Below are 24,287 nucleotides of genomic sequence, written 5' to 3'. Positions count from 1 at the left end.
GTGTGTGTGTGTGTGTGTCTGTGTATGTGTGTGAGCGCGCGCGTGCTTCAGAAGTCTTTCATGGCCTGTCTTGTCTTCTGGCTGCATCGTGAGCTATGACGTGATATTCGTGGCAATAAAAATATGTTTGTTTGCGAGATAGAGACAGGCGTCAAGGTTGTGTGTTTATTTCCAGTCAGAAAGTAACTGTACTCTGGTGTTTCATATTCTGGTAAATGCTTTCGAATACACAAACCCCCACCAGCATGTCAGGCATGCAGCCCAGTATGTTTGTGTGTGTGTGTGTGTGTGTGTGTGTGTGTGTGTGTGTGTGTGTGTGTTTGTGAAGTTTGTGCATCACAGTCGGAGCGTAAGCATTTCCAGATGTGATGGGAACAGAGAATGAGACAGCATTCAGATAGAGCAGACTGACAGTGACGGTGAGCTGACTCAGATAGACTCATGATTGGATCACTGTGCCTGTTACTACTTTGGATTGACCCCAACGATTCCCTACTCTTTTAACCTTCCTGTTCGACACCTTAAACTGTACTTTTAGCAAATATGTTAGGGCTTTTGAAAGTTGTTCAATGCAAATCAAATCAACCCTAGCCGACCCTATGTTATTAATAAACAGTGGACTCAAAGCTCCACATCCTCGCCCTAAAAATAGACCCTTAACTTCGACTGGACTTCTAAAAATGTCTTCTCTTTGGAGGTTTTTCCTTAATGTTGCGTCCCTTTGTAGGTGACTCATGAGTTGAAAGTATTCAGGTATTATTATGTGACTATCAAGTATTAACACAGGGATCTGGGACTATAAAGGTTACTGTTACAGACACATTTGTGCAGGCCATTTCATGTACTTAAATTATGAGCAATTCGAGACTTCTGGTTGCAGTTTTCTTTGTGTCCTTCTCGGTCTCTCTCTTTCTCTCGGTCTCACACACACACACACACACACACACATACACGCATTGCTCCTTAAGCCGGCCTGGCATGGTGTACAGTGTCCCTCATCACAAGTATTAGAGTCGGAGGCTTGAGGACAGCTATGCCTGGAATGTCAGCTCACCTCACAGGAGTCAAACACACACGTGGATACACAAATCCAGCACAAATACACACACTTGGAAGAACAGTCTCACACCGGCATGCACTGCTGCACAACTAGAGTCACATGCACACTCCTTCTCTGTGTGTGTGTGTGTGTGTGTGTGTGAGGCAGAATAACATTGCATATGAGACATTCTTGTAGTACTGCTTTCCTCAGGCGGTAACAGGATATCCTCCCCCTCTGTACTGTCCTGCCTGCTGGACACACACTCTTACATACAAACACATTCCTGCACACAGACCGACACACACATATGGCACACACAATGGGTCATATGTGTCTGTGTGGGTGTGTACAGAGGAGTGACATCTGGTCCTCAAACGATCGCTAACACCATTAGCTAGGTGAACAAATCATTTGACTTGTTGGGAGTGTCGGAGTTAAAATAAAATACAGACATCGACATTGATAAAAGGAAAGAAGGGAAGAGGAACACTGTGAACATTACTTTATGTAATAATTAATGGTGTGGTGAAGCAAAGAATTGTGTTGCTTCTGTTAAAACTTTGGAAAACAGATAATTTGTCCAAAAGGAGAACTTCTATTTAATGCTTCCTGAGCAGCAAAAGAGGTTACAAAATGTCTGTCTAAAGTGTCGAACACTAAAACTAAAACAATGAGCATTATTGATTGGCCAACCGCTTATATGTGGAAAGTTATGTTACATTACATTTAAGCATTCATGTTTCTACTTTGTTGATCCTCCGACGTTACTTTTCACACCACAGCGAGGTTGTCTCTGCAACAGTTGAAAACATTTCTACACATTTCGCTCACTCAAGTCCTCCACGGACATCATAATTGTCACTACTATGTGAGCCTCAGACTTCTCATTTAGAGCCGTAATCAGGTTTAATGCAGCTTAAGTCCAAATAGCTGCAGAGCTAATGACATTTCCATTATCCTCGGCTGTGTATACGACGAGGAAAATGTTAGAATGTTAATGACTTGAATCAAGTTAACATTTAAAAGCCATGTAGATTTATTAGTATGCTTATAGAAGCATTTAGATTCAATCACTGAAGCCTCACAGCGAGCATGGCTGTGTACACTCCGTCTTGATGCACCTCCAATAGATTCCCTCTTAATGGGAATGACTTGTTAATGTGGTCTTTCCTCTTTTCTGTCATTTAAACTGGCATTTGGTTGATGGATTTGTTTTCCATATCCCATCTGTCAGAATGAAACCGATGAAATAAACAAAAACAATGACTTACTTGAAGGGTTTGTAGATTTGGACCTCTTTGATATATTTCTTGAAAAAGAGTGTGTATCACTGTCTCCAGCATAAAGTCAGAAAGTAGCATGTGACTTAGCCAGATGGGTCACTAAAATTATCTCTCAGTAGAAACAAAAGAAATAGGAAAGATATACAAAGTGGTGGTTGACATAAAAGGGAGTGTGCAATGTCTCTTCAGTATATTCATGAAGACTTTTGAAAAGCAGCTGAAAAGAGGAAGAGTATTCGGTTTAAGAGGGATGAAGGACCAGGAAGCTGAAAGAAAGAAAAGGGGATAAGGAGGAAAGAAAATAATATCGAGTTAGCAAAGACTTCCCTTTTTGTTTTGATACCAGATTCTCTTAGTGAAAGCTGTCACTGAGCTCTTCAGAAACAAATCCTGATGTCTTTCACAATAGTCGAAGTTCCCATAGTTTTCATTAAAGGACTGTTTACTAAGTGCCCGGTTCTTTCAGTGAAAAAAGGGTAAAAGTTAAGACTTCCTCTTTATGGCTTTGAGCACTTTAAGTGAACAGTGAGCCAATTCACTGAAGTGATCCTCATTAAGCCCCCCCCACACACACACACACACACACACACACACACATACACACACACACATTACAGAGCTGAGGGTCAGCAAACCCTTCATGGGAGCAAACACCTCCTTGGCATAGAGGTGTAATTGGTGCAGGGCAGTAAAACAGGAAGCAAGTATTTGTCTGTTGCCTTGTGTAGAAACAGAAAGCCCCATAAAAAACAGGAGTGTGTTAGTGTAGCTACTTGCTAAATGTTGGCGTCGAATGCGTTGGATGGATGGTTTACAAAAGCTGGTCACAGGTTTGATCCCTGCATGCTTAAGTGTCTGCCAACCACTTGTCTATTTAGCACACAGCCACATTGTTTTCACTCTGTGGGTGAAACGTAAACCACGATTTATTGGAGAATACTGTATGTGACAAGTAAGAGTTATATTGCTCTTTTATTCTAAAAAAATATATGAATCATTTAACCGTGCTTCAACTGTCAATCACCTGTGGATTACAGTAATGTGTGTGCTGTATATTACTAAGCTGACAACTCATTTCATTTGGAAGCCTCTGAAGGGACCTTTCATTACGTTGTGACAACTCCTTTCATCCTCTCCTGGGACTAATTGAGCAGGGAAATTAAGTTTTTGGAATCTATTCATTTCTCTCATAACGTCAAGTGATGATGTGGCCTCAAGCCTGGCACTATAAAGCACAAAAACACATCAGCAAAACTGTTCAATAAACAGCTGATGTTGGGAAAATACAGCCAGTGAAAGTGGGTAAAGAGAGAAGAATTGAAAAACCATCTGAAAAAGTCCATCACCTGTGGTCGTAAAACGTAATTCCAGAGTGTCAGATGATGCTTCACTAAAAGAAAACAAAAACAGTTTTGTTGCTATGTTTCTAGTCTGTTATAGCTGCTAAAGCAACAAGGGAGATGGAGGGGGCCCCCTAGTGGTGGGAACCTACACAATAAACTCCCCTCCTGCTGCAGAGGATTAACACTACTGCATTGCAGACAGATATATTTTTGTCAGGTGTGATGTTTGTCTGACCTCTCTGTGAAATATCCTGAGAATGGCAGTTTATCTTTTAATTGCTTCTTTATTGTTTTTTTTTTATTGTTTTTTTTTTATATAAGAACGTTCAGGTGACAGTGAAAAGCACCTCTATTCGCTCAAATCTCTGAACTCCATGTCTTTTTGTTTGTCGACAGAAATCCTGGCGGGCGGCAGAGGATGTCAGTGACCCCATACCAAGAGAGCGAGCCTTGAAGAGCGTCAGTTTCCAGGAGTCCGTCAGCGTTATAACAGACAGACCTGCAAACATGGAGGTGGAGAGCCAGCAGATCCAACATGACTACCTAAGCAGCCCCTCTAACAGAGCCCACAATGCAGTTGGTGTGAAAGTAGAGAATTCTGACAGCGAGGTGGTGCAGGTATGCAGGCTCCCTGAACCGGACTGGACTCAGATTATAACTTTCTTGTTTATGTTGATTGAACATACAGTAGAATACATCCCCATCTTGATTAGTGGTGATTTGATTTTAGCGGAGCAGAAATTCATACAGGCCACTATCTGCTCTTTCAACAGGAGATCCGCTACTTGGACCAGGTTTTGGACGCTGCCTCAGAAACCCCCACCAACGGGAACTCTTCTCCTTCAGAACACACCAGAGCCATAAGCGTTGACGGCCACTCTCCTTCTGTGTGTGTGTCAGCTTCCTCACCCGTCAACCATCATGTTGTGGTTGAGGGACAGAGGCAAACCACAATCGTTCACCAGGTTGACTCGGCAGTGAGGACCAACGGGCACGTGCAGGGAGAGGAGTCGGGGAGCAGCAGAGCCAAGTTTGAGCTGAGAGCATTTCAAGAAGAGAAGCGGCCGGCAAAACTGTTCTCCCCTGGAGAGGAGCAGCAGGTCCGTGTGACGAGAAGACGACCCTCAGAGGAGGTACATGAATGTCGGATAATTTGACCACTTTAGGGAAGAATTCAGACACACATGGACAGATAAAGAGAATGCTGTTCATGGGGTGCCAAAGAGCCTAGCAGTTATATCCCGCTCCATGTACAGAGACTATAGTCCCAGATCCACGAAGCTCGGTACTTTGGTCCTTACCCCTCCCCAGTCTCTTTCCTAGTAGCCTAGTCTTTCCACTTTCCTGTTAAAAAGAATGTTTTTTTTTTTAATTTTCATATTCATTTCTCTTCAATTTATTCTTCTTCTCCTTATCAGGTTCAGGAGCTGGAGCGCGAGCGTCAGCAGCTGATCAAAGGCCAGGCAGTAAAGAAAAACCCCGGGATCGCCCAGCGCTGGTGGAACCCTCCTCAGGAGGTATAGCTTTTGTTCATTTGACTTTCTAAAATAACGGTTTGTGTTGTTCTTGTGTTCATTTAATAATCCATGTATTTGTTCCAAGATTCCTTTGGAAGAGCAACTGGATGCGGAGCAGCTCGAGTCTCTCAAGAAATACCAGGAGAGGAAGCAGCAGAAACAGAATTATACCTATGCATATGCACAGGTACACAAGCACACCACAACACATTCGCACATTTGACAAACTCCAAACAATACACCATCCTGAGGCAATACTGATTTGTGTTTGTATATAATGTGATTTTTATTTCCCTCCACATGCTTCTAACTCTCTTTTGGTCCTCTGCTTACCCATCTCAATCTGCAGCCCCAGTTATCAGGTCCTCCTACGATGGTGACATTTGACCCGGAACTACACAGCAAGGAGGACATTGTGGAGGAGCAGATTGACTTTTCATTAGCCAGGAAGCAGTTTCTGCAGGGCAATGCCACCAAAAGGGACATAGCTCCTCACATATACTCTGCCAAACCTTTTTCTAAATCCATAACCAGGGGGAGCCAGGGGGGCAGCGACTTTGTTGCAGAAACAGGGGAGGGTCACGTGTCCTGGTCTGATGAAGGACTGGCAGGAGAATTTACTTGTGCACGAGCTGTCATGACAATCCTGCGTGAGGAAGAGGAAGTGAAAGGCCATTTCGATCCAGCTTTTCATGCTGAGGAGTCTGACTCAGGATTGGACGAGTTGTCTGTCCGTTCTCAGGACACCACTGTCTTTAGCCTGGATAACGTTTCTGACAGTGGGGCTTCACTACCACCTACTCCTTTGCCTCTTACTCCGTTATCACCACCTACCCCTCAGCCCACCACGCCAGTCAATGGACAGACCAGTGGTGTTCCAACAGAAGATGAGCTGGAGTACCATGCTGGGGTGCTGGTTCAAAATGCCATCCAAAATGCCCTAGCAGCTCAGAATGGAGAGGAGTGGCAGCCATCTGGCTTGAATTCTTCACAACTGAGCACCCCAGTTTCTCCATCCACAGCTTCTGCAAGCAGCCCAGTGCCAGTTTCTTCCTCTCCTGTATCTTCTGGTGGAGCTCCAAGTCTTCATTCACCAGGGTCGTCCAGTCCTGCTCCATTGAACCTGTCCCCTCAGCCAGAGAGACGCCCCGATGTGAGAGTCATCTCTGAAGAGAAAGCGTTAGAATCACAACAGGCTCCAGAGCAGCTGCAGCCCTCCAGTCCACAGCAGCAGCTCCAGGCACCTTCTCCACCTCCTACTCAGCCTGTCTCTCCTCCACAGAGACCCAAAGACGGAGGCCCTAGGATCAAAATCCAGTCCTCTTATGCTAGAGCGCTTGCTTCCTCAGCCCCAACTCCAGCCAATGCCCCTGCCCAGGCAGCTCCAGTTCCCAGGCCAAGCCCAGTCTACCGCCCTCCTTCACCTCCAAGCCCGGAGAAACCAGAGTACAGCTACTTCAGTAAATACTCAGAGGCGGCTGAGCTGCGCAGCACAGCGGCAGCAGCCCGAGCCCCTGAAGCTGAGCCAGCCAGCGGCCCGTTTCGCCTGCGCTCCAAGAAGCAGCGAACTTTGTCAATGATTGAGGAGGAGATACGAGCAGCTCAGCAGAGGGAGGAGGAGCTAAAGAAGCAAAGGGAGACACAGCCCGTCATTAATGTCCGTGCCAGCAACATGTCAAGCAGCAGTCATGGTAACGTGAGGACAGGGATGCGTCAAACCACCATTTCCCCAGCAGATAAGAAGAAGAGCAACAGCCTGCCTGCTAGACTCACACTGACCACGAGGACTGCTCCAGGTTAGACAGGACATCAATGTATAAGACACCGGGTTCGAGGTTGTTATGGTTGTGTTTTTTATCACTGACATAACACATGAAGTAGTGAATGGATTTGCGCAGACATTCATATTGTCTATTAATATTTATCTATCTCCATAATCAGGTCAAATTCATAAGCACTTACTCTAGCATGCTAACTAGCCTATTAGCATATGATCCCTTATGCTCTTTTGTAAAGAGTCTCCTCAGATAACACTTGTTATAAATTGGCACTATACAAATAATGATTGGCTGATCGATTTTTTAACATTTTCAAACAAAAAAACAGTTAACAATTGACCTGGCTAATGCTAATTCGTAGCATACTAACAAATCTGTGTACACAGGCAGCTACTATTGCTAGTGGTTAATTTTAACAATGATAAGTGGGATGTTCAGTGCCATTTGTTTTTGTGTGTAATTAACATTAAGTACTCAGGAATAAAAGGGGACAAAAATGAAATCCTGCTTCTTAAAAACTGATCCTTAAACTAAAACAAATCGTCCCTCCAGTTTAAATACACTTGTTGTTATCAAACTAGATTGACAGAGGTGTTTTTCTGTGATGTGCAGGAAAGATTGAGAAGGTCCGGCCTGCACCGCCTGTCTCACCTTCGCCCTCAGAAGGAGCCCTGTCCGACGCCGGCAGTGAGGACTCTGGAGGATCTCGCCCCAAAAACTTCATGCAGACCCTCATGGAAGACTATGAGACACACAAGGTCAAGAGGAAGGAGAAACTAGAGGACAACAGTGTAAGTATTCAAAGTTGGAGTAAAGGAATGAGCCTAGAGAAAGGAATACTTTTTAAAATTAAGTTTACAATTGTTAGGCCGATAGAAAAATAAGAAGTGCTTTTAATTAAAACCAGTCCATCTCAGACAACTTAAAAAACAAAGACATGACACCTCATGTGCGCAGCTGTTCACTTAAACACCCTTATTTGTGGGTTCTAAGTAATTTATACTTTAAAGATTGATATAGTATTTCATTTTTGTGATTGATAGGTTGTTGCAGCTTGCGATAATTGAAAGCTTGTTTGACTCTTTTCACTGCCTTGATTTAGTACTTTCAGTCTGATGCAAAGCTTTTATCCATGAGCAACTTTTCACAATGAGTAGATACTTTACAACACCAGCGGGAATTTCCAAGCCTGAAACAGGAAATGAAATTGAAAGTAAAACATAAGCCATCAGGGGATTTCTGCCCTGGCTCAACTTTTTGCTTTCAGTTAAATGCGTCTTTTAATGTCACACTATGCTCCTGGCTGAGTGTCTGAGTGTGTAAGTCGTTTTTGGAAGGAAATGTTGAATTTTGGCAGACTTGAATGTCTCCAAAGGAATGAAGGAATAATTATATTGCAAAATGGCTTTCAGGATGGACAAAAAAAAAAAAAAACTTGAAATGATTTTTATTTATTTAGCAACACAGCACAATTGATGTCACATTCCCATATGTATGCCATTTTGTAGTCTTAGATATGCAGCAGGGTTGTTGTTGATCTTATTGTTTTTCCATAATGACATCACATGTGTTGATTATGTGTACTGTCGCTTCTCTCCTGCTGGTCGATCAGTATGCCCGTTTGTTGCTGGCTAAAGAGGTAACCACTGAGGTACCTGTCACACCCTGAACCTGTTCTCTCAAATAAGTGCCAATACTAACAGACCTGGGTCAGAGTGGAGTGTGAAAGCATACAAGAACTTCATTCCTGTGTGGATTTGGATTGTGTCTGTAGAAGTTGAAGAAACTCTTTCTTTTTTGTACACATTGCTTTCAAGTTTAAACGTTTGCATACATCTGTGGAGATTTTCAACTGCAATTATTTTCTTCCTTCACTAAATTGTACCATTGTAGATAATATATATATATATATATATACAGTGTGTGTGTATATATATATATATATACACACACATATGTTCTGTACTTAAGACAGGGATCTTTTATTTTATTTAAACTCAAGATTGAGTTGCTCCTTTCAAGAAAACCTTCGATAAGTTTATATCTGACCCCAGGTCTGCTTGTGGTCTCACTGCTTTTCTGTCTTACTGTGTGGTGTTGGTGCTGCATGTGCTTGTTCCTGGATTTGGTGTGACCTTTAATCCCCTTCAAGCCCCAAGACAGTAGCATTCAGTAAACAAAAACTAATAGTTAAAGCTACTGTGAGGAGTTTCTATGAAACAGTCTGACATGAATAATGATGCCTCTGTATGACCCGCAGAAGCAAACACGATCATCAGCATGACGACTTTTGTTATTTTTACTTTTTCTAAAATCGCTGCAGATGGCAGGTGTCAGAAGCTGCAGAAACAGTCTTCTGTTTTTTCCACAACAAAGTTTAGCAATCAGTGATCCAAGTGTGGTGATATAAGTAACAGGGAGGGGGAGATGTTTTGGATGAAAAATACAACCCATATGTACAGGACAAAATCATCAAAGAGATAATAGAAAGAGACATCACCAGGGGTCGCCAGAATCAATGAAGACCTACAACTCCTAATGGGAGCTTTATTCACATCAACAAAATGTGGATGGGTAATTTTTAATGTCAAAATATGATCTGTTGAAAAAAATCTTTTATTGAGTTATATATTTATGCGGTGGGTGACTTTGAACATCGAGGTCATAGTTAACTGCTCAAGTAGAAGCTTGAGTAGAAGCCCAGTTTAATGAAAACTGTTTTCTGTTCACCTCACCGTTCCCACTGTGTCAGAAATATACAACCGACCTTTACCCAAAGTCTACATTACAGTATCTTCACCTTGGTATTCTCTCTCACAGCGACATCTTTTCTGCGTGCAAAGATGTGCTAATGTGTTTGTAAGTCAATGTTTGTGTATGTGTGAGATTATGTGTGTCTCAGCAACTCATGGTGAAACATGAACTAAAGATCAAAGCATGAAACTATCCCTGAAGTGGAGCGAAATCACCTTTGTATTTATTGTCAAATACTGCAGATGCGCTTCTATTTGTGGTTTACTTTGATAAGTACAGATTACACTTTACTGAAGGACAGTTTGACCAAGCGCTGCTTCAGTTTTTGACAAACACTGCATGCCACTTTAAAATCACTGTGTGCCGTGTTCCTGCGGTTCTGTTTCCGTTCTCCTCTGATGGGCTTTCATCTAATCGACAGGTCCTCGAGGCCACTCGTGTCACAAGGAGGAAAAGCGACATGGCCAGGAAGTGGGAAGCAGGTATCTATGCCAACGAGGAAGGAGAGGAGGAGGAAGAAGAGGAGGAGGAGGAAGAAGAAGAAGAGGAGGAGTAAAAAGCTACTTTTAGATACAGTTAAGGGAGGATGAAAAGACTAAAGGAACAGACATCAGGAGAAGAAGAAGTGAGAGATAAAGGACAAGAAGGAATCTATTTATTTCACTTTTAGTATTCTGAAGATCACATGACCCATTGGGGTCTCATTTAACAGATTCATCAAGTGCTGGTTTGTGGCCCTGAGAAATGAAGGAGCAAAAGTATGTAAAGAGACTGCGTTTGTGAAAAACATTTAAAGTGTTCAGATGAGTTTAAAGAAGGTCGGTGATGCAAGAGACACTTTGAGGGATTTTTTTCTTTCTATGGTGGTTTAAGAGCACTGCTAAGGAAACACGTTTGGGATCAAAGATTTTTAATAGACTGTAGACGCTGAATGACTTAAATATTCATAGGATTGTTCAATCACCTGGAACTTTTTATTGAAATACAGGTTGAGATGTAAAGATTTTATGAAGCCAGGTTTGCCTGCAGGAGTTAAAGTTGGTGGTTTGGAAGAAGGTGAATAATATAAACCCCTAGTCTTCTAGAAAAGAAAATGCATGAAATGGAAAAGCAGGTGCGTGCAGAGTGACTATAAAGATTTCACGAAAAAGGAAAAAAATGAAGCCTGATCACACAGTCATACACAACATCTGTAATTTCAAATATCTTAACCTGGATTTTGGAACGCTGAATGCTTTTTGAACTATATGTGAGCAGAAGCATCACTTTCAAAATCCACAAAGATGTATTTTCTGCAGGTCCTCTTGTGTATTACATGTTAGCGGAGCTTTGCAATCCCAGTATCTGTCATAAATCTTAAGTGCCCATTCAAGGGTCAGCCTCCATGAGCTGTCAAATGCTAGCAAGGTAGCTTAACTAGCATCAATGTTCAACTTTGCCTTAGAACATCAGTGATTGTTGGATGCACAATACAGTATGTATGTGTTTTTTCTTCTGCTATTCTGCATTACTACAGTTAAAGTATGCGACTAGATTATAGATCTGTGTATGAGACACTTTTCTTCAGTGACTTCATGTCTGGTAGAGTTGTTTGTGTTAGTTAAAGAGGTGGAGAGGAGGGCGGCTAACTGGGTGTCATGTTTGCGTCACCTCAGTCAGTGTTTGTATTTAATTAAAGGGCTGTGTCAGGGGTTTTATACTCCAAAAATCACGTATTTTACCTTTGCAGGCTACGTCGCTTTCTTGACCTGTGCTTTCTGATGTAAGCAGTTGTTTCATGTATTATGCTGAGGTAGGACTGTGTATCTGATCTATGAACATATTTTGCGGTTCCAGGTGGGCAACTGCCATGTATCTGCTAAACCTTGCTAGCTGAGGATACAGTTTGATGAAAAAGATATTGAAAAAGGCTTTTTTTATAAATGTTTGTTATACCAAAACAGAATGTTGCTATTTAGTAAGCCTTTGCTTTTAAGCCTATTGAAGAGGATTTGATTGTGTGCATGTAATGACACTCCTATTCAAACATGAAACAAGCACACAAAAAGCTGCGACAACAGATTGAATGTCTGTTCAAGGGGAGATTCAGAAGTTGAGGTCGTCTGATTTTTTTTTTTTACTAAATGTATTGAGAAGTTTTTTGGTGTGCAGAATTATGAGACTTTCTATATATGATAAACTGCAATTACAGGTCTTTGTGAGATGGTGATACTGTGGACTCACCTGGCGTAGACAACAATGTTCATCGTCAAAACTTAAACAGTTAACACAATAAAACATAATTATTTAGTCCTAGGAGCCTACTGGGATGTCTCTAAAAAATACATTTCTAAGTAAATCTGTGCCTAGTTGGCTGTGGAAACCGTATTTACTGTAAGACCACTTAATCAGAAAAATTGGAAAATTAATTGTACAATCTTTGTCAGCTTGTCTTTTGAAGCCTGAGAGATTGATTTGTAGGAAGATGGTGATAAAGATTTTCCAGTAAAGCACAGGTTAGTTTTGATCACCACGTCTAGAGTGTCCTGTTTAAGTGTCCTTCAGCAAGGGACTAACCTTTAGGAACTAACCTTGCTCACACTGAATAAAATCCTCAGCTAAATGCTTGAATGATAAATGTGCACTGAGGTAAAATTGCACACGTAAAAAAAAAAAAAAAAAAAATTGGACACATACTAACATTTAACCATAGTGATTACCATACTATATTTATTGGGGAAGCCCAGTCCTGAGCACAGGATAAGTTTATCATAGCAATTGATGTGAATTTATTTAATGATCTCTTTTTGGTAAGCTCTTTGAGGGGATTGCAGTGCCAGTATCATCAACCAAAAGCAAAAACTATGGACTCGTGCCTCTCTGTGATGTGCCCATTTCCTCTGAAACACAAAACCCACATCCAGATAATTCTCCTGGTTTTTGTTGTAATACATGCAAAATAATATATGAAGCTATTTAAAGTGGTCGTATCCAATTTGTAATGAGATGTTTTTGTGGTACAGCAGAAAGAGTGTTCATCCCACAAATTTAACAGGAGCAACTAATGCTTACCTAAGATTTGTATTGCCACGAGTTAAAGGACAAAATACTATAATTTGTCCTTTTGATAGTACAGTGACAGACAGACAGACATTTTTTTGTCCAGATATTAGAAACATTATTTGTACAGTCAGACAGTACGAAATTAATGAATTAATCAATAATCTCTATGTGAGAGACGTTTGATTTCAGAGGTAAAAAAAACCCACATACAGCTCAATGTTAAAGACCAGTAGGCTATTCTGGATGCAAGTTAAGCATCCAATGTGTCTGTGCTTTATTCATAGTAAAGTTTTAAAATGCAAAAGCAAACAGCAACTTCTGTACTTTACTGTAGCTGCAGCAGCACATGGGAAAACTGTGTTATACATATAGACACACAAACAGACATGTGAACTTTCCTCACGTCAGTACACTTCCATCTTTGTTTTGAGTTCTCATCAAGAACATAGTGCTTTTGAAATGGTAATTACCATCACACATACACAGGAAGTGAAATGGTGTGATTTCTTATTACAAATGATTAATAATATTATTATTATTATGATGCTTTTGATGTTTGAATTCATGGTGGAGAGAGGATGTATTTATCATTTGAAATGCTGTTAGCTTGTTTTTTTCACCTGCAGAGCTTCAGTATGGGACGCACACTGTCTGTGTGTGATGCAGCGATCTTATTCTACGCTATACAGCATTATGTTAACCACTTGTATGCTCATACTCTGCTTTGTTATTTTATAGTACATGTAAGGCTCGCAGTTATACACCTACTATACATATTATGATTATTTTCTCATTAAAAACAAAATCCGTACATGTGGGATGTCTGAGTGGTTAATTCATGTGTTGTAATTTAAACACTTGCTTTCTTTGTCGCTGTTTCATTTTATGTTTAGATTGTGTGAGCTTACAAATAAGAAAAGCATAAAAAATGACCAAGTACTTTGGCATCTCTTAACTATTTCTGGCAACACTAGATGCGTAACTTTCCAGCTTCTCCACTTTGATTTTTTTTTTAAAGAAATTACATCATATATTACAGTTTTCGGTACTCCCAACACTATGATTATTATTTTTTTACTAATTTTAAAATGCAAAAATGTAATATATTTAGGGCTCCAGTGACACATGATGGAAATATGCTGAGTTCACTTTATCTAAACAAACAATGCATTAAGCCAGCTGAGTTGATGAACAGCTGAGATAAACAAGACTGACTCTTAGGGTCCCAAGTCCCTTCAAGTAAACTTTAAAGGTGTATGGAGTATATTTTTCAAGAAAGACACACTGTAAAAATATTAAAATAATAAATATGTCATGTACTGTAGGCTTTTATACGGTTAAAAGCCATGGGACATAAACATTTGTTTCAATTTCATTTATTTGTGCTCAACAGAAATATGTTTTCCATGTTGTGCGTTGAAAACTCTCAGTCTGGTGGTTTCCCAAATGTGTCACACGTTCATACTGTAGCCACAACACCTCATAGTTTCATCACTTTTGCCGATGATCCAGTTGAGAAAACGGAAGTTGGTGTGTGTGCCTTGAAATGTCCCTAACACATGAATCTGAAGCAGAAGAGGAAGAGTCATCAAACGAGTCCGATTAGTACCTTTCACAGCTGCTCTTAGTTTACAAGTTTGACTTGAAGTTTTAATAACGCTATATGCATTTCAGACAGGCTACGTTTTTTGTTTTGGGTTCACACTGAAAAGTCGGAGCCTACCATGGCTTTACCAAACTTGTGTCAAACAGCCTTCACGGTGCTCCGGCAGATAGAGCCGCTCATCGTGCTCGAGCAGCTGGGCAGCACTTTGTTCGACACGGCCCTGCTGATGGTGGTCAAGGAACGGAGTGAAAACGCCACCTACCCCGATGCCCATCTCTCCAGGGAGGCAAGCCAGCAGAAGGCCATATCGGATTATTACATGACCTTCAACCTCATCGTCAAACTCACTCCGATTTTACCTGCGATGCTCCTTGCAAGGTTTGGAGACCGCGGCTGGAGGAGAGTCCCCATCGTGGTGCCCCTGAGCGGGTACCTGGTGTCCAGGTTCGCGCTGCTGCTGGTGGTCATCTTCCGGCTCCCACTGGAGGTGATGTTCGGCGCGGCAGTGCTCTTCGGGCTGTCCGGTGGGTTCTGCGCGTACTGGCCCGGTGTAATGACGCTGGTGTCGCTCGGTTCCACAGCGGCAGACCGGTCCAAGGTCGGTGCTTATTGTGTGATCTTACATTACATTAGCCTCTTTGTCAAGAAGTTAAAGTAGAATAATTTGGCGCAGTGTTGTCTGCTGTGAGATTCTACCCATATGTCAACAATAGTTTATTAATTAACGCGCATTTATTGGCACATCCTGTTTGTTTTTAGTGTTTTGTTTTCAAATAGAGTGGATAGGAGAGTCAGTGATTTGTGCAAGGGTGACAACGCATTGTTTGAGGCAGATGAAGAACTGGATAGATAGTAGGCTATATGCACAGAAACCGTGATTTATTCACTGCAAACGGAAAATCTACCCGTATTTGGTGTATGGGTGTTCATTTCGGACCCTGTGATGATGAGGCTACCTGATAATCAACTTAGATTATGTCGTATGTCTTGGTTTTGTAAGGATTATGCAGTTTATCGGCTCTTGTTTTTTTTCTGGACTCTGACGCCTCCTCCGTTTTTCTTTTTAACTTCTCTATACTGAAAGTCCCCCATGCCTCGCCGCGCCTGCTGGTTTGAACCATAGACTGTAAAAAGAAACACAGCAGGTAGATTGTGATTGAGGTGCTAATCTGTGCTGCACGAGTTGAAGTGGCACCGATGAGGGAATATAGCAGGCCTACATGTTTTACTCCGTAACAGAGGGGATTTCAAATGTAGCAAATTAAAATACTTAACAGAAAACCTACTGAAGTAAAAGTAGGTAACAGATTTTACGATTTAAAAAGCAGTAAGTTGTTTTACACCATATAACTACTCAATTACAGTTGGCCTAGCAATAGCCTAAATGTAATGTGTTACTTTACACCACTGTAACAGCTTTGTTTTATATAACTCCATACAGGCTATTAATGACTGTTGTTCTATTTCATTTGCTCCACCTTTCAGTTGAGCATATTCCTAAATCAAAAGTATTTGCTCTCAACAATAAAATACTGAGACTAAATGGTATCTTGCACTGAGTGTTTTGTATATAAAGAAGTAGTTATTGATACTGTTAGTTAAAAATATTGTATACATTTTTCTCCGCCAATGCTTGTAAACTAATATACCTCCTTTCACACTACGTTGTGGGTAAGAATATGAGGTCATCTTTAAAAGAAGTAATCTAAGCCTATGTCCCTGCAGGCGATGATGAGGGTGGAGCTGCTGTATGGGACAGCAGGTCTGGTGGCGAGCCTGGTGTCAGGTCATCTGTTTCTGCTGTACAGCTCAAGTTTGGGAAATGGAACAGCCCTTCTCTCTGTGAGCACACTGCTGCACCTCCTCTGCCTTATACACGCCATATTCCTGTTACAGGTCAGTGTGTGTGTGTGTGTGTGTGTGTGTGTGTGTGAGAAGATATGGATTATACGCCATCCACTGTGCACATAGTTTGGATGTCTTTGTGTTTACATTTTAATATATCAGGCCCTTATGTTCATTATGATAATGATTTCAAAACTGTTCTATGGAAGCTGTTGTGGGTACTGTGGAACTGACATAAAAAAGGTTGTATTCAAAGTATAGACTTAGCAAGAAGATGGCTACTCTGTTTTTTGCATATATTGTAATACTCCTGCATTAATTAGGAAAAATGACCAAACACGAGGGTCTTTGCGAAATGAACAGGTTTTTCAAAGTTCAAACTGTCCTGATTTACAGATCTCAGACTCAACTCAACTTTAACTTTATTTGTCCCCTGTTGTGCGACAAGTCAGCACAAGGATAGCAGACGGTACAAGGACAGGAGACAGTACAAGGACAGCAAACAAGACATTAAAAAAGACAAAGGACAAAAGTACATAGCCAACACGGCCAAAATGCAAAAGGCACCAAATACAGTACTCCCCAAGAAACAACCGGTCAAGATCATTGACTGAGGCTCACAGCCGTTCACATTTAAAAAAAAGAAAGTATATAACTCATGTGTGTCCCTCTAAATCTCAGGTGAAACAAGAGCCCAACAATGAACCAGAGGAGAACTGCCAGCTCGTGCATCCTGACTCCAGTAATGTACCAGTGGAGGCTTCTTTTGTGATTAACAAGGTAGACGTGGCTCTGTTGTTTGGTGCTGCAGTCCTGTACCTCTCTGCAGTGGGTGGAGCCATAGAAATACTGGGAATCTTTGTGCTGAAGGAGCCCCTTAACTGGACTGCAACTCAGGTAACTTTTTGCCCTGCACTTGTCAGTTTTACGTTGTAGGCATGGATGATGAAATTGGATCGTCGGCTGAGTCAAAATCAACAGGTTAAAGAAAACTGTTGTCATGTTCATTTTGCATCAATAGTCTTCTCCTTTTTATAACAACCCTTAACTTCTTTCACTTCCCCCGCTTTCCCTCCAGGTGGGTTATGGGAACGCAGCAGGCTGCATGATTTTCATCACCAGTTACCTCGGTGTCATGGTGTTCCGTCGCTGCGTCAGTGACGTTATGCTCATCCTGATTGGCATGATATCCTTCGCCTCCGGAATTTACTTCATGTCCTTTGTCTCGTCAACCTCCACATTCTACATTGGTAAGACCAAGCATCCTCGAACAAGGAACAGTTTGTGACGAATGGTGACTCAAGAAAAATCAAGTCCACTCTACAAATGTTGAAAAAGTTGTTCAACAATGTCCACCACACTGTTTTAAAGCAATTCTAAAAACGTCCCAACAGATATGGGAATCTGGAACAAGTATTCTTGCTTGATAAATCTGCTTGATATTTTGACCCTGTCTTTTCATCTGTCTTGGATGAATCATGTGTTGCTTTTAACATATTCTGTTTTGTTACATAATAACAGCAGCAAAAACTTTTGTCCCACAGACACGTTGGACGAAATGTTCCATATGTGTTTACATGTGACTTACTTCTCAACAAGCTAATCCATCAGTATTACATCTGGTTTACTTTCTACATGATCTGTAAATTCACTTTTATTTCAGATTTATTATTTTCATTTTGCCAAACACAGAACACAAGATGATTTTGGAGGTTTCATGCAGCAGGAGTTACAATGAGGAAACAAATGCGCATTGCCTGTGGTCTGGTCTAACAGGATTGTGTGCGCTAGTTTCAGAAATGTATGAACCGATATGTGGAAGTGAATAGAAGCTGTACAACAAGGACATGATAATTGTCTTGCAACACAGCATGCTGAGAGACAGATAGACACGCAACCAGTGGATAAATCATCAAATCGGTTTCTGTGCACATGCTATCTATCCAGCTCTTCTTCTTCTGCCTCAAACAAAAGTTACAAGCATTTAAAAACGTGTTTGTCTTTGTTAAAGTACAGAGCCAGCAGACATTGTGTTAAACCACAACACATTGAGAAGCCTGTGTGGCATTGGTATTGTGTCAGTCTTGTTTTTAAAGCAAGGATCAGTAGACAGTCTTTGATAATAATAATAATAATAATAATAATTTTATTTATAGAGCGCTTTTAGACAAAGTGCTTTACACAGCTTAAAAGCTCAACACACAGACATAACACATCATTAAAAACATCAGGCATAAACAGCAGTGAAAAGGTGGGTCTTCAACTTTGCTTTGAACACATCAATGGAACAAGAAAGTCTGATGTCCGTAGGGAGAGTGTTCCAGAGAGTGGGAGCGCGGAATGAAAAGGACCGCTCACCAATAGTCTTTTTGATGAAATAATCCATGAGAAACCTGACAAATAAAGAATGTAGTTAATCAATGTAGTTAATCAATGTTTATTTCCCTGCAGCTCGCTCACTCAACCTGTTTGCTCTCATCCCGCTGCCAACTATCCGATCTCTTCTCTCACTGCAAGTTCCGGCATCCTCATGTGGTGAGTAAGATACCTGTCTGTGTGTGTGTGTGTGTGTGTGTGTGTGTGTGTGTGTGTGTGTGTGTGTGTGTGTGTGTGTGTGTGTGTGTGTGTGTGTGTGGATATGAACAAGTTTGACAACCCGCCTCCAGCAGAATGTGTTACTAGTTTAACACATTCATCTAACTTAAGTAATATGGAGTCGGCTCGTTGCTGTGCCATGTAGCCTACTCCAGACATATAATTTGTATCAACTCACATTTTGCATTCTAACAGAAACATTTTAAATAAATGTGTTTACTGTTTCCAAAAAAAAAAGATGTTTTACATAATTTCCAAAACACCCAGTCATTTCTATCACTGCACACATTTTTTTTTTTAAATCGTAAAAAAGTTCTGACTATACATTGAAAATTTCTCCACGATTTGACGATTTGTTAGATCATACTCTACTTAAGGTAATATGATAATATATTTATTTCAAAACAGTATTTAAATAATCCATCATTAGAGTTCATATTGAGGTAAATGTGTGTTAAGCCATTTGGCCCATGTGACGTTTCATTAATTTGATTTACAAATGTATAACAATTGTGAAACGGTATAAAATTGCAAAACTTGTTATTAACTGATCATGTATTGATTTAGGGCTGTCATATGTCACACAGTCAACAAAATCGTGGCAAATATAACCACGACTACATATATACACTATGTTCTCGGTGTGACATGGGGTGTGTGGGAAAAAAAAATACATTGTTTGTTATTCTGGTAAAACCTGTTATTTAAAGTTCCTGTGAGGAGGTTTTAGCTGGTAATGAAACAGTCTGCAATCTATACTGATTGTTCTTTTTGATCTACAACCACAAGAAAGACCATCAGAAGGAGATTCACTTTTACTATGTCTGTTATTGTTATGTATGAGATCACTGCTGCGGGATAAATGTTAGATCAAGTAACTGAATGTATGCTGCTGAAACAGGCTTTGTTTACACTTTCCACAGCAAAGATGCTCCATGAGCAGTGTTTTTTTTGTGGTTGAGTTATAGCTAATCCATACAGTGTTATAGATCAAGTCAATATTGTAATTTTGATATAAACAGGCTAAATAGGCCTCCACAATACAATAGCCAACCCCTCTCATAAGCTAGAATTGTACACACTGACTGTTTTGTTTATTACATTGGAAGCAAACAGGCTGAGTTTTATCCAATACCCAGGGTTTTTTTAAACTTGTTTGCTGTCTGTTGTCTAGTGTCTAGTGTCACAGTCCTTACTCACACAAAGACACATGGGGAAGGAGGGGGGAGAGAGAGCAAGAGAGTAAAACACAGTTTCCAAATCTCGATATTATTCAAAATAAAGTCATTATTGTTTTCAAAGGAGCAACATCCAACGGTTTCTGTGGTTGGAGGCAAACAAATCAAATATGTGGTGTAGCCTATCCAAAGCCTTTGAGCTGTTTGTTGTGACCTCACCTGTAGCACTGGAATCAGCCGAGCTTGTGACTTTAGTTGCCAGCGGTAGCTTCTGAGGAAGTTTGACAATAAACCGCTCAATAGACTATTGCCTTACAATTTCTCGAAAAAAGGAACTTTGGTCGGGTAGACAGCAAACTTTAATTACATGCTCTCCCTCTCACACTCTCTGTCTCTTGTTCTTACCTACAGTACAGTAAACACACACACACAGTCACAATAAAATAATCGGGGCATTGTAACCCAAACTTTCTTCTAACTACATCTCAACACAATGATACTGTACTCATATAGTACAAGTCAATTAAACACATAGATCATGTGAAGATAAAACAAGAGAGCCTAAAAGAAAATTATTAAGCATTCAAAAACTTTGGTACGCAGTGTGAGCACCTATTTGTACAAATTGAAGAAATATAAATATAAATAAATATAAATCTGTTAGCCCATTGGTTCTAAACTGGACTGTTCTTTACCAATCCGATTTTTTAATGAAGAATTGTATAGTTTGGACCTGGTGTGGAGATTTGGAATCGCTCCAAAGAATTTTTGTCGCAGTTTTTTGTGACAAAACTGCAAGTGGCTCCTCGTCCCACTTTTTGTGTGCCTTACTTACCTGTGTCTTCCTTTGCATATCTGTTCTTCTATCCATCAGGCTCCATTCTTACTTTACTGCAGCTGGCTCTGAAGTTTACTGGTCTGGCGTACATTCCTGCCTTCACAAAGATCTATCAGGGAACCCTGAACTGGTTCCCCGGCTTTGTCTTTACACTGGCAAGCATCTTAACAGTCCTTGGAATGATACCCATCAGGTACAGTGTGGAAGATTTACAATGTAGTGTTAACAATGGTGCTCCCCGACAGAAAGGATCAAAGGACCCCCCCCCAAAAAAAAGAACAACATGAAGAAACTGTATAATTATACTATGTTCGACAACTTGTTAATCTGGATAACTGTGGGGGGGTTTTTCGAGATCAACTTCTTTAATTCGAATTTGCATTTTTTTCAGATCATTAGCCTTGTTTGACCCTGTTTTTCTGTTTACTTTCTATCTCAACCACATTTTTTTATTTCAGTAAATTCTTCGATTCTGAAAAAAAAGAAAGACATTTATTCATATCCAAATCCTTCCAAGAGGATATCGTTGAAGTTTTGCTGGGGGGAAAAAAAAATCATGTCTATGTCCAATGAGGTACGAAGCTTTAATGAGAAAACTAACATTGCCCTACTTCTCTCGCTCCAGTATCTTCGGCTGTAGATCACCTCTGAGGCGACAGTACGACAGGATCCAGGAGGCGTGATGTATTAAAATCAGCAGCGACTGTCAGCTTGCGTTGGTACGAGGCAGACCGGGACTGAGGATTTTGACTTATCTATGCAGCAGAAGTTTTGAAGTGTCAAACTTGACATTGACATTTGTCAAAAATGAAGACATCATCAACAATGATGTAATGATGTATGAATGTATTTTTAAATGGAGATTTGTTATTGAAACATTAAGTCAATAAGCACCACTTAAAGACACTAATACATTTAAAGAAGTGTTGTCTTTTGAATCAGCTCTTAATGGATCCCATTCAGCTTTCAGACATATCAAACACATTTGAACCAATGTGACTTGCACCTTGTTGGGTGGTCATTCATAACGTCTTGATGAGAATGATACATTGAATGTTTCTGATGGATGCATTAATACCACTTTTTCATTTTCCACTAAACGTGTTGGGGGATGTGTGTCAATGGAATGTTTGTTTGTGACTTGCTGGGTAATTGTCCACCCAACTCTGCGTATGAGCGGCTGCTGATGTGACGCCTAACTGATTCCGTCACTCCAAGGGTTCTAACATTTTAAGACTCTTCAAACATGTCCATCAGTCAGTTTGATGTTACCAAACACAATTCGTTAAATGTGTAGATTTGCACTGCTGTTCACAAAGTCATCTTAAAAGGAATGACTAAAATATTCTGAAATATTCTCCTCAATATCGGGAATATTTTGGAGGTTGTTGCATTAAAAACTGATGGATTTGTAAATTCATTCAAATGATCATAGATGCACTTTATTTGTATTGGACTTTATGAAGAGTTCAATGTTTACTGCTGAAACTAAAGGTCAAGATAGGCTGGCAGAGTAAAAGAGTAAAATAAAGGATGTTGACAGATTTTTTTTTAACTTCCTGTTTTGTTTTGGGGGTTTTTTGTGTCCATATGTGCTTTCTTACTTCTGCAATTTACAACACATTACCTACAAAGTACAGGGTTCATTTCCTTTTTTTGTAATAGCATCATGGTTAAGTCATTTTAATTCATGTTGTTCTGATGGAGGCAAGAACATTCAGTGCATCATTGTATTATATGTCTGAATACTTCATGAATGCATTTTTATTTCACACTGTCAATATTACTTTCTTGTTGTGTAGTCAGCTGATGTTTTATGTTGTTGTAAAGCACTTTGAACTGTGTTCATCTTTTTCAGACTTTTCATAACATGCAATAAATAAAATCAGAAAATTGTACATAAGAAACTAATGAGACTTGAGCAGACGTATGAAATGCATTCGTTCTTTTATTATCGTCTAATATATCCAAAAAGTCTTTTGAGGTAAAGATAAATTGCTTCAAAACAACATCAATATACAAGCTTATTTATAATTACAACAAGATGTTATTAACATCCAACTTTACAATAAAAACTCTGAACGTAAACAGTACACACTGGGAGGGGTTAAAAAAAGCTAGATTCACACATTCATTAGATGGCTGACTTTTAACCTTTTACACAGGGTTAATTGATACAGTTCTATTATTTTATCTTCATGTGTGAATTTGTGTGAATACAACAGTAGGAAAAAAAACAGCATGGGCATTTGGCTTAGAAACATTTGATTTGGACATTAAAGAAAAACAAACATGCCATGCTCCCCAATCAGCCCCCGTCTCTGTTTGCAGAGGACACATGTCTTTACATTACAGAAAGGGCTTTACAGACTGGGACAGGAATTGTGTCCCCACCAACCTAACATCACAGTTTTTTTAGTCGATATTGGCCCTTAGAGAAAGACATTTCGATATTTCTTTTTTTATTAGCAGACATTTCTTACAGGAATTTTAGTGCAAAAATAAATCAGCAGGCACACAGCATGAAAAGGGCTTAGCTGTGAGTATAAATTATTTGGAGAACTATTGCTGGGGCTCCAATGAGAATCTAAATAAAATGGATCATTTCTCAACTTTTTTTAACTAATGATTTACGTTATTAAAAAAAGCTTTCACAATGTGTTATTGTATTTTCACATGTTTGATTAAACCCACAATGATCTTCTGTTCTTTTATACAAAAATAGACTCAGCTGCGCTGTATAATTCAGCTGTGCAATAGAGTATATTGAATATACAGTATGTTGTGATTAGAGATTCCAAATAAATTCATCAAGTTGAAATAATCTCAAAACTTGTGCATGATCTAGTCTGTACAGTTATTTTATTCACACTAGATAGCAGGGAAGTCTGTGGATGCACCGATGCCTCTTTTAGTGAAGTCACAGCCAGGATTCAGTGTTAACAGAACAGACAAGTGAACCAGGAAATCAAACATCCCGACACTGAAACGTCATCTTGTTTCCACATTTCTGTTTCCTTAGACTGTTATAGAGCGAATCTGTGTTCATGTCTCACTGCTTATGGTGATCCCAAGTCACTGAAGTGGTGGCCCGACTTTTTACATGCTAAGTCTTAGTCTGTATAACAATCTGTTTTTTTTGTTTTGTTTAAAAAATAAATACACAAATAAAACAAAACAAGTTAGAAACCTGCTTCAAAAAATGTGCTCTAAAGTAGGTACCTTCGTGCTTCATAGCGATTTGTTTCCATTAATAAATCACTGCTGTTCAGTCAGTGACAACAGTGACTCAGGTTGACGTTTTGTTGGATAATTTCTGCAAATTCATATTTAAAATGCATGACTTTAGAAATAAAAAGATCAGTGAAAGACACAGATTACTCCAAAGCCAAGTTTTCGACCACCTGTGGCTCTTCATGGCGAGTTTTTTCAATTATAATACCACAAAAGTAATTCAGCATCAGTG

General features: G+C 40.0%; 2 protein-coding genes across 5 annotated transcripts in view; both read left to right on the top strand.

Annotated features, from left to right (window-relative positions):
* Positions 1-13,570, top strand: part of palm2akap2 (PALM2 and AKAP2 fusion) — a 75,839-nt gene extending 62,269 nt beyond the window's left edge. For 2 of the 4 annotated variants that reach the window (XM_079364704.1, XM_079364706.1), the window contains exons 10-17: positions 4,065-4,286; positions 4,442-4,801; positions 5,087-5,185; positions 5,271-5,372; positions 5,535-6,981; positions 7,576-7,754; positions 8,576-8,614; positions 10,139-13,570. In XM_079364704.1, coding sequence (XP_079220830.1) covers positions 4,065-4,286; positions 4,442-4,801; positions 5,087-5,185; positions 5,271-5,372; positions 5,535-6,981; positions 7,576-7,754; positions 8,576-8,614; positions 10,139-10,273 — 2,583 coding nt within the window. In that variant the 3' untranslated portion in view covers positions 10,274-13,570. The remainder of the gene's footprint in view (positions 1-4,064; positions 4,287-4,441; positions 4,802-5,086; positions 5,186-5,270; positions 5,373-5,534; positions 6,982-7,575; positions 7,755-8,575; positions 8,615-10,138) is intronic. The other 2 variants (XM_079364705.1, XM_079364707.1) reach the window with 2 other exon arrangements.
* Positions 13,571-14,187: 617 nt separating this feature from the next.
* Positions 14,188-23,967, top strand: slc46a2 (solute carrier family 46 member 2). Its single transcript, XM_079365177.1, has 7 exons — positions 14,188-14,963; positions 16,091-16,261; positions 16,892-17,107; positions 17,289-17,460; positions 18,662-18,745; positions 20,858-21,014; positions 21,447-23,967. The coding sequence occupies exons 1-7, from the start codon at positions 14,484-14,486 to the stop codon at positions 21,502-21,504; spliced, it is 1,338 nt and encodes a 445-aa protein (XP_079221303.1). The 5' UTR covers positions 14,188-14,483; the 3' UTR covers positions 21,505-23,967.
* Positions 23,968-24,287: the final 320 nt, after the last annotated feature.

The sequence above is a fragment of the Symphodus melops genome (genome assembly GCF_947650265.1).
Source record: "Symphodus melops genome assembly, chromosome: 16".
Taxonomy (NCBI): Eukaryota; Metazoa; Chordata; class Actinopteri; order Labriformes; family Labridae; genus Symphodus; species Symphodus melops.
This window is presented reverse-complemented; position numbering and strand designations above follow the sequence as displayed.

Excerpts from the sequence above, each read along its gene's own strand:
- slc46a2 (XM_079365177.1), top strand. The coding sequence starts at position 14,484 with ATGGCTTTACCAAACTTGTGTCAAACAGCCTTCACGGTGCTCCGGCAG. Across the intron at positions 14,964-16,090 it reads CAGCGGCAGACCGGTCCAAG|GCGATGATGAGGGTGGAGCT; the intron begins GTCGGTGCTTAT and ends ATGTCCCTGCAG. Across the intron at positions 21,015-21,446 it reads CTTGGAATGATACCCATCAG|TATCTTCGGCTGTAGATCAC; the intron begins GTACAGTGTGGA and ends CTCTCGCTCCAG.